Source organism: Chelonoidis abingdonii, chromosome 2, assembly GCF_003597395.2.
Source record: "Chelonoidis abingdonii isolate Lonesome George chromosome 2, CheloAbing_2.0, whole genome shotgun sequence".
NCBI lineage: Eukaryota > Metazoa > Chordata > Testudines > Testudinidae > Chelonoidis > Chelonoidis abingdonii.
In genome coordinates, this window is record NC_133770.1 from 172310998 (window position 1) to 172326865 (window position 15868).

At 39.7% G+C, this 15868-nt stretch overlaps 1 protein-coding gene across 1 annotated transcript in view; it reads left to right on the plus strand.

Annotated features, from left to right (window-relative positions):
• LOC116820043 (cadherin-6) overlaps positions 1 to 4246 on the plus strand; it is a 59922-nt gene extending 55676 nt beyond the window's left edge. The window contains exon 11 of the mRNA XM_032772236.2: positions 3746 to 4246. Within this exon, the coding sequence (XP_032628127.1) occupies positions 3746 to 4236 (491 nt within the window). The 3' untranslated portion in view covers positions 4237 to 4246. The remainder of the gene's footprint in view (positions 1 to 3745) is intronic.
• The last annotated feature ends 11622 nt before the right edge of the window (positions 4247 to 15868 follow it).

Sequence of the window (15868 nt, forward strand, 5' to 3'; positions counted from 1 at the left end):
CATAGGCAGCAGCATTTTTCACCCACTTTGGGCAGATGCAAATGACTAAGCAAGGTGCAAGGCAATATATAAAACTCAAAGCCACCAGATGTGTCATGCTGCATTTACGGTGCTACGTTGCAGATTATGAGGCATGCTGAAATTAGGTGACCATACAGCAAGTGTGAAAATCAGGATGGGGGAGGGGAGGTTATAGGCGCCTATATAACACAAAGCCCCAAATATCAGGGCTGGCCCTATAAAATCAGGACATCTGGTCACCCTAGCTGAAGTAGACACCTGTGGGGGTGCTGGAGAAGCATAGCGAGTTGGGACAAGTACAACACTCTTTAAAAGGACACCACCAGCTCTCCTTCCAGCCCCAGAAGATACAAATGAGGTGGGGCCCTTTTGGGGTTTGCAGCCCTCAGGGCAAGTTCCAGCTCCTCTCTTTTCCATTCTGGGTAGATGAGGACTGGTATTCTGGCTGCCCCCAGCAAAACAGTAGAGCTGGGAGAAAAAAAACCCAAAACCTTCCCTCATACCCTTTCCTTTCCTTGTACACACCCATGCAAACCCAGTCTGGCCCTTAGCCTTTTGCTGCACTCAGTACCCACTGTGGGAATATGAGGAATTTTGAAAATTGGTACGATTTTAAAAAGTTGACTCTTAGGGAGACATTGTCATATGCTCTACCTACCTACCCAGGGAAGTAAAGGGGGGCATGAAGTACCCCCTCACTCGCATGAGCCAACTACCCATGTCCTGGAAATAGCGTGGGACGGGACAGAAAAGGGGATAGAGCAGCCTCTGCAGGAACCCACAGACCAGACCACATGGTGGCTCCAGATATGCACTGCCCCTTACTCAGGGCAAATTGTTAAATGACAGTCTTGTCCTTAATTTGCAATTACAGGGGTTTTTTATGTCATTACTTTTAAGGGTGGAAGCCCACTTAATATCAGCTCACAGAACAGGAAAAAATTGTCCTGTGCTACAAACCATTTTGCATACATTTAGTATAACCGTGCTCAGTAATATCAATCTGACATTAAACAATTTCCAGGTTAATGTCAATTGAAAATAATTGATTTCTTCCTCTCAGCAGCACTTTAAGTCTATTATTGCGCATGTCACCATGCAGCATAAGCAGATTTTCAATTAACTAGACTATATCATTTTCTGTTTTCCGTCTAGCTGCAGGGTTTGTAAGTGCAAACATTACTCCACGTGATGCAATGACCTGGGCAGATCCAAACCACAATTTTAATGTTTATAGTAACAAAAGGTACCTCCAGATTGGTGATTTTATTTACAGCTTGAAAAAGCTCAGATTACTTCCTAGAAACTCCCAGTTAATGTTGAAAATTGATTTAGATATGATTGATTTGGATAGCTTGACTGTACTTTGATTTTTGCATCTACTGGTCCTGAGATTTGTATTTGCAAGTTCAGCATAGAAGAAAATTCTTGGAGTATCAAGTACCTAGTATTAGTTATTGTTCATGAATTTATCATTCTGCTATCCCTTTGTGGAGTAACATTTTTGTTAACTGGATGCCCCAACAATAATTACATACATAAAATACAAAGAAGCAAGACCACATTACCCCTCTCTTTTGAAATGAAAGTCAGTGGAATTTCTGAATCCTATTAAAAAACTGACCTTCTTGTTTCTCAAATCCTTCATGGTTTTCTCTAGACTACCTCACAGACCTGCACTGCCTCTTTCATCAAACATCAGCCTTCCACATAGTCTCTAGATTGTATACTCTTTAGGACAGGAACTGTCCTTCAGGCGGTGTTTCTATGGCACATACAGAGGGGCTCCCCAAGTGGATTAGGACCTCCACAGGCTACGATAATATAAATTATAAGTCATCATCTTCATAATCATCATGTGTGAGAACCTGCAATTTCTGCCATCTAGACCAGTGTCCATCACCACCACTTCTCCCAGCTTCATCAACTAACCCATTTCTTTTGAAATCATAACTGACGCTATCCTCTGTTACCCAAGTAGTAAAGACATAACAGCAATTTTTTTTTTAAAAAAAGGGAATTTGCACCTGTTCAGTGGATAGAGTTGCCACTGACTTTGATGGGAGTTTAGTGCAGGGGCTGCAGAAGCAGACACTGGCGCTATGTCCTTTAGCTATGTAAAGAATCTTGGAATACAGCTGGCCTGAGAGATGATCTACAAAATAAGAGCCGAATCCCTGAAATTCTTGCATACACTATTGGGAGTCAATAAACGTTTTCAGGCCCAAGCCCAGAAGACTATATTTAGTAGTATTTAATAGAGCTGGGCAAAAAGTTTCAACAGAATTTTTTTCAGCTGTTTCAGTGACACCAAAACATTTCACAAATTCATGTTGATTTCACAGAACTGTTCATTTATTAAAAGATAAATTTAAAAACTAACATTTTGTTCTAACATTTTCTGACACATTTTGATTTTTCAATTCAAAATGATCGTTTACAAATTTCCTTTAATTGTTTTAAAAAAATTAAATACCTTAAAAAAAAAGTTTGAAATCAAAGTTTCATTTGGTGTTGAATGAAACATTTGACCCAAAACAATTTATTTTTTTATTTTTCAATTTGCTGAAATTAAAAATGGTTCTGTTCAACCTCAAACAATTATTTCCCAATTTTTCAGAAGTGCCAACAACATGAAAAATCTGTTATTTGAACAGATCACTATGAGCACTGTAGCAAGAACCCTCTTTCTGTAGTGTGTTTGTACAGCAGCTAACACAATGGGGCCCTGGTCCATGATAGCATCCTAGAATACAAATAAGAAGAATACCAGTGCCACATTGTTGCTGTTGATAGGTTTTCAGTGATAAACATTCATATGTCATTTAAAAAAAATGAAAAGTAGAGTCAAGATCAGTAACTAAAGTTTGGCTTCACAAGGTAATAGGAAAGTTTGTCTTAGGCCACAGAGCTGCACTGAGTTCTGTGCAAATGGAGCTCCCTCAGAACTTCAATAATGCTGGTGAGACAGTATGCAGGTACAAGACTCTGTCCACTTAGAGATGGTTGCAGTATCAGAGCCTTAGGCACAAACCAAAAAAAGATCATTCACCTAAGCATTAAAAAGTGAAAAAGCAGTTTGAGAAATTTTGTGGGGTTTTTTGGTGATTACATAAAAAAAAAAAAATACCTGTTCTCTGGGGACAGAGCCGCAGCTCATGTTAATTGTCAATGTTCCATGAAATCAACAGAGCTATGACCATTTACACTAGCTGAAAATCTTCCCGATGTTCTGCACTTCTTTCCAGGAAAAGAAAAAAACTACTGAAAAAAATAGTTTTGATACGCAGCTTTGCTAACCTTTCATCACACCCCAATAGGTACAAGCCTTGTCCTGTGAGCAAGTTTTGCAGCATTTTAGCTGTTCAGCCTAATTTGCATTCTCCAATACAATATTTTTGGGGAGGGGTTTGCCCTGAGACTAGGCTGGCAATTTCAAAGGAGCAAAGCTGCTACACGACTAAGGGAAAATGCAACCACTGACAAAATATGGCTCTTCTTGCTAGCTTGAAATCCTCTTTCTTCTAATATTTATCCCACTCTCAGCTCCCAGAGTGATCACAGGCAACAATCAGAAAACTCCCAAATTCTGGTTTGCAATTTTGGAGTGCAACTTCTGAAAGTTAGAGTTCAAGCAGTACAATCTTTCTTTCTGGCTTTAATTGGGTGCCAAATTAACTCTTCCGCCCGCACCCCCGTCTCTCCATTTTATTTTTGTTTCCAGTTACAGTGGTGCTGTTTGCAGCTCTGAAACGGCAGCAGAAGAAAGAACCTTTGATAATTTCCAAAGAGGACATCAGAGACAACATTGTCAGTTACAATGATGAAGGTGGTGGAGAGGAAGACACCCAGGCTTTTGATATTGGCACACTGAGAAATCCTGAAGCCATAGAAGACAATAAATTACGCAGAGACATTGTACCAGAAGCACTTTTTATGCCGCGCCGGACTCCAGCGGTACAAGATAACACTGATGTCAGAGATTTCATTAACCAAAGGTTAAAAGAAAATGATACAGATCCTACCATGCCCCCATATGACTCGTTAGCGACCTACGCGTATGAAGGTAATGGCTCTGTGGCAGAATCCCTCAGCTCCTTAGAGTCGGTGACTACGGATGGAGATCAGGACTACGATTACCTCAGTGACTGGGGGCCTCGATTTAAAAAGCTGGCGGATATGTACGGCAGCGTGGACAGTGATAAAGACCCTTAATATGTTGCCTTTGTTGATTTCCAGAAACAGCATTGAGATATGTGAAGTAGCTATTTCTTTCTGTTTATCCATGGCTCTGTGATAGGGCTCTCTATTCTGTCGGTTCCAGTTGTCTAATGACTGCAGTCTGTGTGGATCAAATGTCAGAAAACTTTTTTCTAGTATAATTTTATGAGCTTCCAAGAGGCAATTTTTTTTTTAATGCATCCACTTTACCAAGCCTGTCTTACAGGCACAGTGGTATGGGAGGGAAACAGGATTGGAGGGAAGCAATATTTGTACTTGTTCTGCTTATATTGTAAATTGGAGTATATTACTGTTCCAGCTCACTTAATCTTCTTACTGTATTCAGATTATTCAGCTCAGATGATTGCTCTGTCCATTTTGTATCGCACATCCTAATGTACTGAGGTATTATGGTTTAACCTAAATATTATAGTAAAAAGTAGTGGGAGAGGAATTTATTATAAAATTAGAATCAGCTGACAAGGTTATAAGACAACATGAGAGTAAATTTATTCTTGAATTTAAAGACGTCTAATTGCCATTTAACTATAAATATTTTTTCTTGAACCTGCCATTGTCCTCAAAAGCATAAAATCATACCAACTCCATGTATATAATTCCCTGTGGACCACTATATCTGTGTCCTTCTTATCCAACATTCAGAGAGATGTGTGTGGTCTGTAGCTGTGAGCATAGAATTGCTAAGTACTATCCCAGTTCTAATACTGACTCACTTTGTAACATTGGGCAAGTCACCTTATTGCCTTGGATTAGACCTTGTGGTTTTGAAACAAGGCTTGAGCATGGAGCAGAATGTAGTTGTGCTATATCCTATGTCTAGTATAGATCACTTAGCTCAGTGTGTAGGAAGGCAGAGTGAGACTGCACCCATTCCTCTGCTTCTGCCCACCTACCCACACAGAAGGGGAGTAGCAGCTTTAAGAAGGCTACTATCATCCTTGTGACATGAATAGCGAGTGAAAAGGAGAACGGGGGTACCTTGCACTCTTTACCCTTTATGCAGGGTTGCATAAAATTGGTCCCATTCTTGCTCTGTCTCAGTTTTGCCATCTGTAAAATAGGAAAATAATGCCTACTTCACAGGGATGTTGCAAGGGTTAGAGAGAGTTTGAAAATTGCTTTGAAGGAGGAAAGTGCTAAACTCTCATCCTAGTAAGTAACTTCTAATTTTATTTATTTATTTTTTGTGTGTGTATTTGAGCCCTGAATAAACAAGTAAATGAGAAACATTCATCATTCTGGTTACTAGAACCAGGAGGGTTTTAGAATACTGTCTTTACAAATGCATCAACCAGAATTGTTATAGGTTTCAATTACACCAAGAGGTGGCGTTTTAAACATGAATCTTTCAGTTGGTTACCTTAATTTCCTTGCCAAACCTGCCATTTTTGCCCAAGCAAGAACAGTGGTACCATAGGACTCAGTACAAGCCAGTGTCTCTCTTTACATGAATGAGGCAAAAGTAATCAGCAATGTATCAGAATGACAAGAGGAATATGTCATTGATTACATTTCAGATCCAGTAATCTGAAATAGATTATTTTGAAATAGATTATTGCAGCTTTTATACCCCTAAGGTCATAGCCTTATGACACCTTAACAAGAAAGAGTGAAGTTTCTCTTTATACATCATATATAACCAGTCTCATTCATTCAATATAAATAGAATAATTTACATAGAATAATTTTATGTGATCCGTTGGAGTTGCTAGGTATTTGTGTTCTTTCCTTGAAACCATAAAGAAACCAGTTTAAACACGAGTCAGTGGCTCCAATTTACCCTTTCCAGTAATACAGGGATAAGACAAACGTTACAAGGCAGCAAACTAAAAGAGATTAAAAAATATTTTACCATATTTACACCATCTGTGGAACTCATTGCTACAGGATAGTAAGACAAAAGTTTAAGTAAGATTTCAAAAAGGATTAGACATTTACAAGCATAATATGTGCTTAGAAAAACTAGGATTCAGTGTAAAGGGCTATCAATCTTTGTGTGTTCAGGGCATAAACTGGCATCAGGAAGGCATCTCCTCCCCGTTGCTTAATTCCCAATTGTGCAGTGCTGGACAACTAGCCCCTTTAGAAAAATCCCACTAAATGACTATGTGCATCTTTAAGCACCAAACACCTTTACAAATCTGCCCCTTCATGTCTTCCTTTCAATAGTCTGGCAGTAGCTGTTGTCTGAGGCAGAAGAGCAAGTTAGATGGTTACTAGTCTGCTCTAGTATAGTATTTCCTATTTTCTTATTTCAGATGTTTTGTTTTTTCTTAATTAACGATACTTGGTAGCAGTTCAGGCTAGAATTTTGCATTTTATCTACCAATGATTTTATCTTGTCAAGAACATGACATAGTGAGTGTACAGAGAATGCGCCACACATGCCTGATGTGTACATATATAGAAAGGTATGCAATCTACTGACACCAAAATTATGGTGACAAACTGAATAGCAAGTGAATTCCTGTAAGAAATTCTCATGAGGCAATTGCATCATTACTCATGTCTGAATTATTCTTCTATCCATCCAGCTTATAAGTGCTGATTTTTCAACAAATGAGGCTCATTTACCGACACGCACACATAACAAGAAGGTTCCAATTCAGTCTTGTCTTCTTCCTCTATAGCTCCACAAAGTGCAATTAAAAAAAACAGTGCCATTTAAATTGCCATATTGCAGTAAATAAAATATTTGCGGTAATATTTTTTACTGCACTTTGTGTGCTGCAGCAGCAAAGGATGGAAACCACTGTGCCACATTACTTTTATTCGATGACTGAGATGTTAAAATTGTCCATTATAGACAAAGAAGTGTCAGATTACAGCTTGAAAGGTGGGTTTCTGGGCTGTGTTAAGGAAGTGGACTACTGCCTCAATCACTAGGATATCTGTTCAAGTTGAAAGAACTCCTGAAATGATGCTAGGAGATTCCACTGAACAAGGTGAAGATGAGCTACACAATCAGCTTGTAGTCTCAATAGTGGCAAACTAGATGACCAGCTAATAGAAGAGGTACTGAAGGATACCGAATAGTCTAGTGAGATGAGTGTGAAGGGGAAGGAGGGACGTGGCATAGCAATAACGGAACAATGATTGGAGTAATCATTCCAGAAGAAAGTCATTTTTTATTCCAGAATAGTCTCCACATGGGGGATTATACAGGAATATCTATAGCAGAATAATTATTCCACTACAGCTATATAGGAAATTTCCCATGTGGATAAGCCCTAGGAGGATATCTGAGGCTGGATCCTTCAATGAGCTCTGTGCGGGAAGGATCCCACTGCCCAAACAGACCCCCAGTGGTGTCATCACGGGACGGGAGTTCAGTCCCGAGACCTGATGTTTCCTAATATGCTGTCTGACCATGGGAAATTCATGTGATCTTGGTCATTTCCATTTCCTTTGCTATAAGATAGGAGGAATAACACTCATACACCTTTAGAAAGTGTTTTGAAATCCTCAGATTAAAAGGCACTACATCAGGCAGTGCCAATAGCAACATTTTCAGAATAAGCCCTAAAAGGTGGGCAGACTTTTCCTATTTGTTTTTTGGTTCACTGCCAGGCCTGTCCTGATTATATACAAACACATTTCATATTTGCTAAACATGCAAAAAATTAAAAAGCAGTTTTCAGCTCTTCTAATTTTTCAAGTAACAGGTTACATCTCAAGGCACAGAGTTGGCATCTATCTGTCATACTGAATTATGCAGAAAAAAAATTAAATTGGGTGTTTATAGCTCCCATGGTTGTAGCAAATAATAAGCAATATATTAATAGGCAAGTAGGTAGAATTAGGTATGGAATTATGTGTGTGTGTGTTTCTATGCATGAGAAGGAAGAAATAATGAACATTTAAAAAGAAGGCACATTTGTAAATTACATATTTCCATCTTCATTGGGGACAATAATGAATGCTTAGTCAATTCCTTGGGGCCAGATCTTACACTTTCAGAATTCCAATAAGAGTTTTGCATGCATGAGGAGCAAAACAGACTCCTAGCTGTCTTGCTCAGAGAAAATAACTCAGAATCAGTGCCATTTTGGTGCAGAGCTCTAGCAAAGAAAGACCCACAGCTGGAAAGTTTAAACTGCTGTAAGACAACATTTTTTTTTTAATTATACTTTAATTTTATATATCATCTCTATCTCATGATCTCTTTTCTAGAAGTTGCCATACTAACAGGTGGTCCAAAGTCCCAACGGCACATTATGTTTAAATTAACATAGCAATCTGGATTTCTTTATCAAATTATGAGACCTGACAGATCAACAGTTGCTATGTTTATCTTGACTGGTGCAAACTGTTTCATAACTTTTGAAACGGCAATTTTCCTTTCAGCCCTTCAGCCGTCCCCCTCCCATGAATGTTAAAGCTGCAGCATTTTAAATTTCCCTTCAGAAGTTAGGAAAAAGGCATTTTCTAAAAGGATTTTTCTATAAAAAAGGTAGAACAAAACCATATTTAATGTCTATGGCTTCATGGTTTGCTCTACTAGGGAAATACGGTAGCTGTCTCGCTTTTTAAAAATTAATTCAGCAAAGGATCTTTTAAAAAGATTGCTTTATGGTCCCTCCCTTTTCAGTTTAAGTTAGACATCACTGAGACAATCTTTAACCTGCCCATCATTTTGTAATACCATGCTTATGGCCTGGTCCTGCATTCTATGTATATGCAACACTTTCCTTGAAGGGAAAGATGGCAGGGTTGAAGTCAAGGGGAAATTGGCTGGCTGCTCAGGGAATTCAGCAGCAAGTGGTTATGGTGCATATTTGGGGATTGTTTTGTTTTTAACGAGATGAAGTGTGGGGAGTTGCAGGTAGAGCAGTAGAAAATGGGAGAGAAAAACCAAGTAATCAGTCATATGCTAAGCAGGACCATTGTGACACTTAAAGCAGCAGAGATACCATATGACACAGAGTATTATTAGATTCTATATGAACTTTTACAATAACTGCAATTTTTTTGCAAGTATTTATTTTAAAAGGGGACTGCAAACTTAAATGTCTCCTTCAACAGGGTTAATTTGACAAATAAGGCATGAGCCCAGTGGGCTCTTTTCCTTTCCAACAAGACTGCACTATTAATGTAAATACATCTGGAGACACTTTCTATAAGCTTTTAGTTTTCTATGATCTATTAGTTTAGTGTTTATTAAAGAAACAAAAATGTATAGAATTATTAGACATTCAGGTGAACACAAGAAACAACACAGCAAACATGACATTGCTCTGGTTTTTGACAGCAAAAACAAAAAAAAAACCTCTTCAAAACCACTGTACTATTTTATTTCTGTGATTACTTTCATTGCTTTGCAAATTATACTTTAAAAAATAGGCCTTATAATAAATGCTATGTGCATCCTAACTGTGCTGCCGAGCTAAATCAATCTGGCAAACCCGTATTGTGATTTGTAAGTTTTTTTCAACTGCTAAAATAAATGTTTTTCGGTATTGATTTTTTTAATTAAAAATACTTCCAAGCATAAATTGAAATTGATGCCACTGCCCAGGAAGATTTACTAGCTGGAGTGTTCCAGTCATGCTGTTACTCTCAGTTGTCATTCCCTTGTTCTGCAGAGAGAGTGCAGAGTCAGATGGAAGTAGTCACTGTTCAGCACAGAGGAACATTTGTGGGTGATAAGATTTTCATCATTTAAAAAGTTTACATCTGGAAGGTTCTCTGTATTACAAAGAGCCCCATGCTGGAACAATTACTTTTATCTCAGCATGGCTGGGCCATTTATTACAATCAGCTGGCAAATGTGCATTCTTTCCCCTTATATTTCTTATTCACTGTAATGGCTTTTTTCGGGGGAAGGGGTTACAATTTAATGAGAAACCAATTTAAACAGCAATTTCTCACAGAAAAAGTGAATTTGCCTTTTTGCAAATCAATTTTTGTAACAAGTTATTTATATGATACTAAATAAATTGTTTTTTTTTCTAACTTGCTTTTTTTTATTCTCTCAGTTTACAGTCTATATTTACAAAGTTAACATAAAATAATGGTACAAATATTCTAAAGTAATTCAGCATCCACCACCATCCTGACATTGCTGCCAGTTGGCTCAGCCCATCAAATTTCATTGGTAAATGCTTGGCTTCTAACACAACTGTGTGAACAATTGGGCTGATCTTGTGATTGATGGGGCCTCAGGTAAGAATGATGTAATTGGACAAGGAGTCACTTCCCCTTAGGGACCCTCATTTGTAGCAGGAGATAGGAATGACCATTATATTGACAAAAGCATAGGGTTCAGAGCAGCTACTTATGTTTATAGGTGACTTCAGTTAGAAAAAGCTCTCATTGAAGTCAGTGGAAGTTTTCCCTCAGTACTGGGTGTGGAATGTCCTCCAGCTTGAAGCATATGAAGATCATAGCAGAGAAGTCAGATGTAATACACTTATACATATTACTCCTTGGTTATTTCTCTTTCATTAGAAGAGGGTCTCAAAAGATAATTTAGGCATAGGGCTAGGTTGACCATATACTGAAGATGAGCACAAACCTCAACTAAAATATCATCTCATGCAAGCAGAGCTACCCTCCGAAGAAATTCTTCATGTTAGCACTTCATAAAGGAAAACACCCCATCTTATTTAACAACTTTTGTGAGGAAAGGGGAAAAATATCACTGAAAAGCAGTGCTTTGTCAAAAACATGTGTAAGGATATATTAGACCTACTCAGGCTAAGTAAGTGATCTGAACGACTGACTCCCCTAAGTGGTTTGTGAATTAAAATAAATGGAGTGACTCACATAGGCCAGTGGCTGGTTGAACCATATGGAATGCTGTCTTAGATGCACCTCAAGAATACAGGTGAAAATTGTATATGGTGATCTTAGCAAAACGTGGTATTTTAGTATTCATTACTGGGACTGTGGTTTAGACTCATACAAATGTCTATATACAAACTAAAAATAAAGGAGATTAGTTTATTATTTGTATTACAGTACACCAAGGCCCCGGCTGGAGCTCAACTGTGGTAGCCCTGTACATACTGGATTTTATCTATTACATATACACATACCTACCTTAGTTAATCTGTGTCATAACTATATTTTTTTTCTATAGCGCTGGGAGATTCCAGTCACATTCGGGTCCCATTGTGCTAGACTCCATGCAAACAGAGTAAGAGACAGTCTGTGCCCCAAAAAGCTTCCAATCTAATTAAGAGAAGATGAAACAAGTTGGCATAACAAACCAGCAGAGAGAAATGGACGGTAACAGTGACAGGAGAACGGAGTTATGTATAATGGCTGTGGTCACAATTTGCCAGCTTGAGGGTTTGTTTTTTAAAGAGACCATAATGATCACACCAGGACTGCTACTTGGCCATTTTTTGACCAGCCTAGCCAGTTGCTGGTCAAAAGATGTACCATTCCAGTTTCTTTTTTGCTGTGCACATGCTGCCATACGCATAGCAATCTTAGCTACAGGCTGTACATGTCACGGCTGGGAGTGTGCCACAGCCGGGACAGCACCCTGGACCCTTTCTGCATTCCAGACACTCACTTGCTGGCTGCCGAAACCACAGTGGCTCCTCTTGCACTGGGAATCAGTCAGGAAGCAGGACAAACCTGTCACCTGAGGGTGAGGCTTATTAGCATGGATGGATAAGGAACAGGGTGGGGAGGCAGGGACTCCTGGGAGGGGATTGTAGGTCGGACTCCCTTGAGAGCTCCAGGAAGCAGGATAAATGAGACTTACCAGCAGGGAGGAGTAAGGAAAGACAGGGGGAGCTCTGCCTACCCCACCCTGCTCCTTACCCCTCCCTGCTGGTAAGCTTCTGGTCTGTCCCATTTCCCAGAGCCCTTGAGGGAGCCCTCTACCATCCTATCCCAGCAGCAGACGGGCTCCCTATAGAACTCAGGTCCCTGATGGGAGTGGGGTGGGTGTAGGGGATCATGGACCAGGGAGCTAAGGCTGCTGGTGCATCTGAGAAGGGAAGAGGAGGGTCAGGCTCATGGGGAGGGGCACGGTGGCATGGCTAGTGGCTAGTTTTTCTGTGCGTCAGAAGTGAAACCCTAGCTAGCAGTATTTTCTGCTGGCTCCTGTCTAGGTGTTAATCTAGAATCCTCAACATCTTCAGCATTCACTGGGAGCTCCACATGGAAGATCTAGGATTGGGATGCTAGAACTTTTTCCTTTATACGCGACAACAGCCAGTCATACTTGGCTCCTGTGCCATTACACCTCGCTTACCAGGGGGCATTCGCCATCATGAAGGAAACCCCTAACAAAAGGCATCCCAGCAGTAAAATACACTGTTCCCAGACATTCAATCACCATTTTTATCTGTGTAGAAACCAAAACAAACCAAACTCATGCCTCCTTGCTCTATCCAGGTTATCACAGGGATAAGTTAGACTTTAACTAGACAAGTCATTAACTCTTATAATCTGTGATTACTGAAGAGATATAGTCATTCAAACAGCAATAGGTTTCTCACATGTTTTTAATCTCTATCTAAGAACTATGGTGCAGATCACTAGTGGAAGTGGCCAACTTTTGACCTTACTCTTCAGGAGCTAGATTGGCCACACACTGTGTACTCTCACTTTTGTATTGACAAAGACACCTTCTCTTTCCATCTTATCCTTATGCTTTCTCAAATAGAGAGCTGCCATATTTGCACATTAAGTACAGCTCTTTCAGCAAGAGCCAAACCTTCTTGGGGTTCTCTGTGAGAATCACCATAATCTCCCTTTCTTTGGCAGATTTTCCAAAACACTAGATAGACCCACAAGGGAGCATTGTGATCATCTAACCTGATCTCCTGCACATTGCAGGCCACAGAACCTCACCACCTCCTCTTGTAATAGACCCATAACTCTGGCTGAGTTCCTGAAGTCTTCAAATCATGCTTTAAAGGCTTCAAGCTACAAGCTACTGACCAACCATTGCATTCAACACCAACACCTCCACTTCTAGTCACAAACTTCTTTGTTCTCACTGCTGCTAATCTGTGAAGAAAAGGTACACATGTTTGATGCTATTATTGCTAACAGTAGGTACAATATACTTCAAAACGTTTGGTTCAGATCTAAAAACAATCATCACTGATCCCTATCTGAATCCACTGAGGCATTCTGTTTCACCTTGTTTCACCTAACCAGGCCAACTCCTCTTTCCCTCCTTTCTACTGCAATCAGCTGCCTAGCACACTTCTATCCTATTATTCTTCTTTACATTCCCCAACCTGATCCAAGCCAAGTAATTAGATGCTCAACAGCTGTCTGTCCACCTGTCAGCTCCCCATTTTTTTTTCTGATATCCCACCAAAACAAAGGTGGGCTTCACGCAGGTCTGCAAGTCTTGACAGCAGTCTTCAAATCCCTCATTCTCTCCATCAGATTTGCTCCAGCATACATTATACACTTCTGACCCAAGGGAACCACAGAACACACAGATATTTGCAGATATCCACTGGCTTAGCATGTACTCTCAACCCACTATGTTCCTGTCATGCATCTTACAATGTATCAGCAAATGGAAAGAGACCTGCTGAGATAGGGAAAGAATGAGGAAGGATGTACACAAGTGGGTACAGTCATCTAAAACTTCCTAAGGGCTTGGAATGGTTTATTCCTTTATCTCTCATTAAAAACACCAACAGTAGCCTGTGCACAATTTTCTCTGAATTCCCTGCTTTGCTTTTCTTAACTCGGAATTTTGCTGGCTCTCTGCTCATGCATGCATCTTAATTAATAAACAAATGAATACATTCCCTCATGATTGCCTTTACATGTTTTTCTAAACATCTGTTTCTACCTATATCCTTCAACAAAGCAGCTTTAGTCTGCAGCTCAGCTAGGGAACCTCTCTCTCTCTCAGGACACAGTCAGTTTTATTCACGTCAATTATCTTAATTGGTAACAAGCTTAACCCATTTCCCAATTATGACTCCAGTTTCTTAGAACAAACAACCCCTCAAACCTTCTTGAATAGAAATATGTTTTAAAAAAAACTTTCCTAACTAGTCTTTTATGAAAACATTAATTGAAGGGATGGATCCTTCTTTTGGAACCCATGTTCTGAAACAACCTAGGCCCATCTTTCTAATGGACAGAATGACACACACACACACACAAAATTCCATCAGACTTTATCATTCAGGTCTGTCTCTAATGAAAGGTAGAAGCATAAAGGGAAGATATGAAGAATCCAGATGCAAGAGGGCCACACTTGTCTTACTGCACTGTCCACTGATAGGTTAGCCATACCACAACCTTCATCTGAGCCTCTTTGTTCTTGCTCATCTGTTTCCAGTTATACAGCCAAATTAATCAAACCTGTCACATCTTTCCTGTGCCAGGTACGCCCACTATTACAGACTTGAGCAGAGGACAAACTAAGTCTCAACTTCTGCCCTCCCTTCAGCTTCCTCTAGGATGGGGCACAGATTTAAATATTGCCAGGAGGGGGCATGATGCTATATTCTGCTTGGCCATGTCCACCATTTCAACTAATGCTGCCATCTTTTTCAGAGACACTGGCACTTTACCTACACCCTACCCTACCCGGAGAGGCTGTGTCCATAACCTGCCCCTCCCCTGAAAAACTTTCCTCCATCATTTATATTGATATGATATGGGCTAACCAGGTAGTGAATTTAGCCCAGATTGTTATGCTATCCTACTTGATTACAGCACTTGCAGGATTCCTATAACCTATGTGGGCCTTCCTGCCAAGTTGAGAATCAGAAGTGATAGCTACGATAGTATTTGTGACTCTATTGTTTTCAGATATCGTCACAGTTCTCAAAATAGTTTTATGGTTAGTTTTAAAATTTAAAAAAGCCCAAATGAAAGTTTGAGTTGCATGTTTCCAATAATTCAGCATTTAATAAACCAGCCATCTATCTGGCTGTGATATGAAGTTGCTTCTGAATGCTCTGGAGACAGGAGTGTGTTATTTTTGTTAATATTTAAACATTGCATATAGACTTTTATTTCAGAAAGAACTGTTTGAATCTCTTGGTACCAATGTGGATATTCAGCACATGAGCTCAGTCCTCTTCACATTGAAATCAATGAGAATTTTACCATTGATTCCAAAGGGAGTGGCAGTGGACTTCCAAAAGCCAATGCATATCACTGAACTTCTGATGAGTAAAGTGAAGTTTGGCGGAGAGCAAAGGAACTTGCAGGATACATCAGAGGAAGGCTGCCACTGGGCACTGAGAAAAGCCATTTGTAAACCAAGGGACCATGTGCAAACAAGAATCTTCAGGAAAAGGACCACACCTGATAAAAGAACCGTTCTAAGGCTTCTGGATTTCCTCTCAAACCAATATTTACTAATAATGATCTCACATAAAGAAAAGTTCTCAGTAAACATTGGCCTGTTCACTAAATTCTGCCAGCTTCCCATCATTCCTCTCCACCAGAATCTCTTGTCTAGGAGTTAATCATTTGGTGCTCCATTGCCTCTATACTTTCTCACTCTCTCCCACCCTCCACCCTAAGGTAACCAGAATTCAGCTCTGAAAATTATCTTCCATATTCAACCCCAGCATCTTATGTCTTCTTTCATGCATTCCCCCATGTTGCCCACATAATGCCCTTGTTATTCATCTAAATGACCAACTAT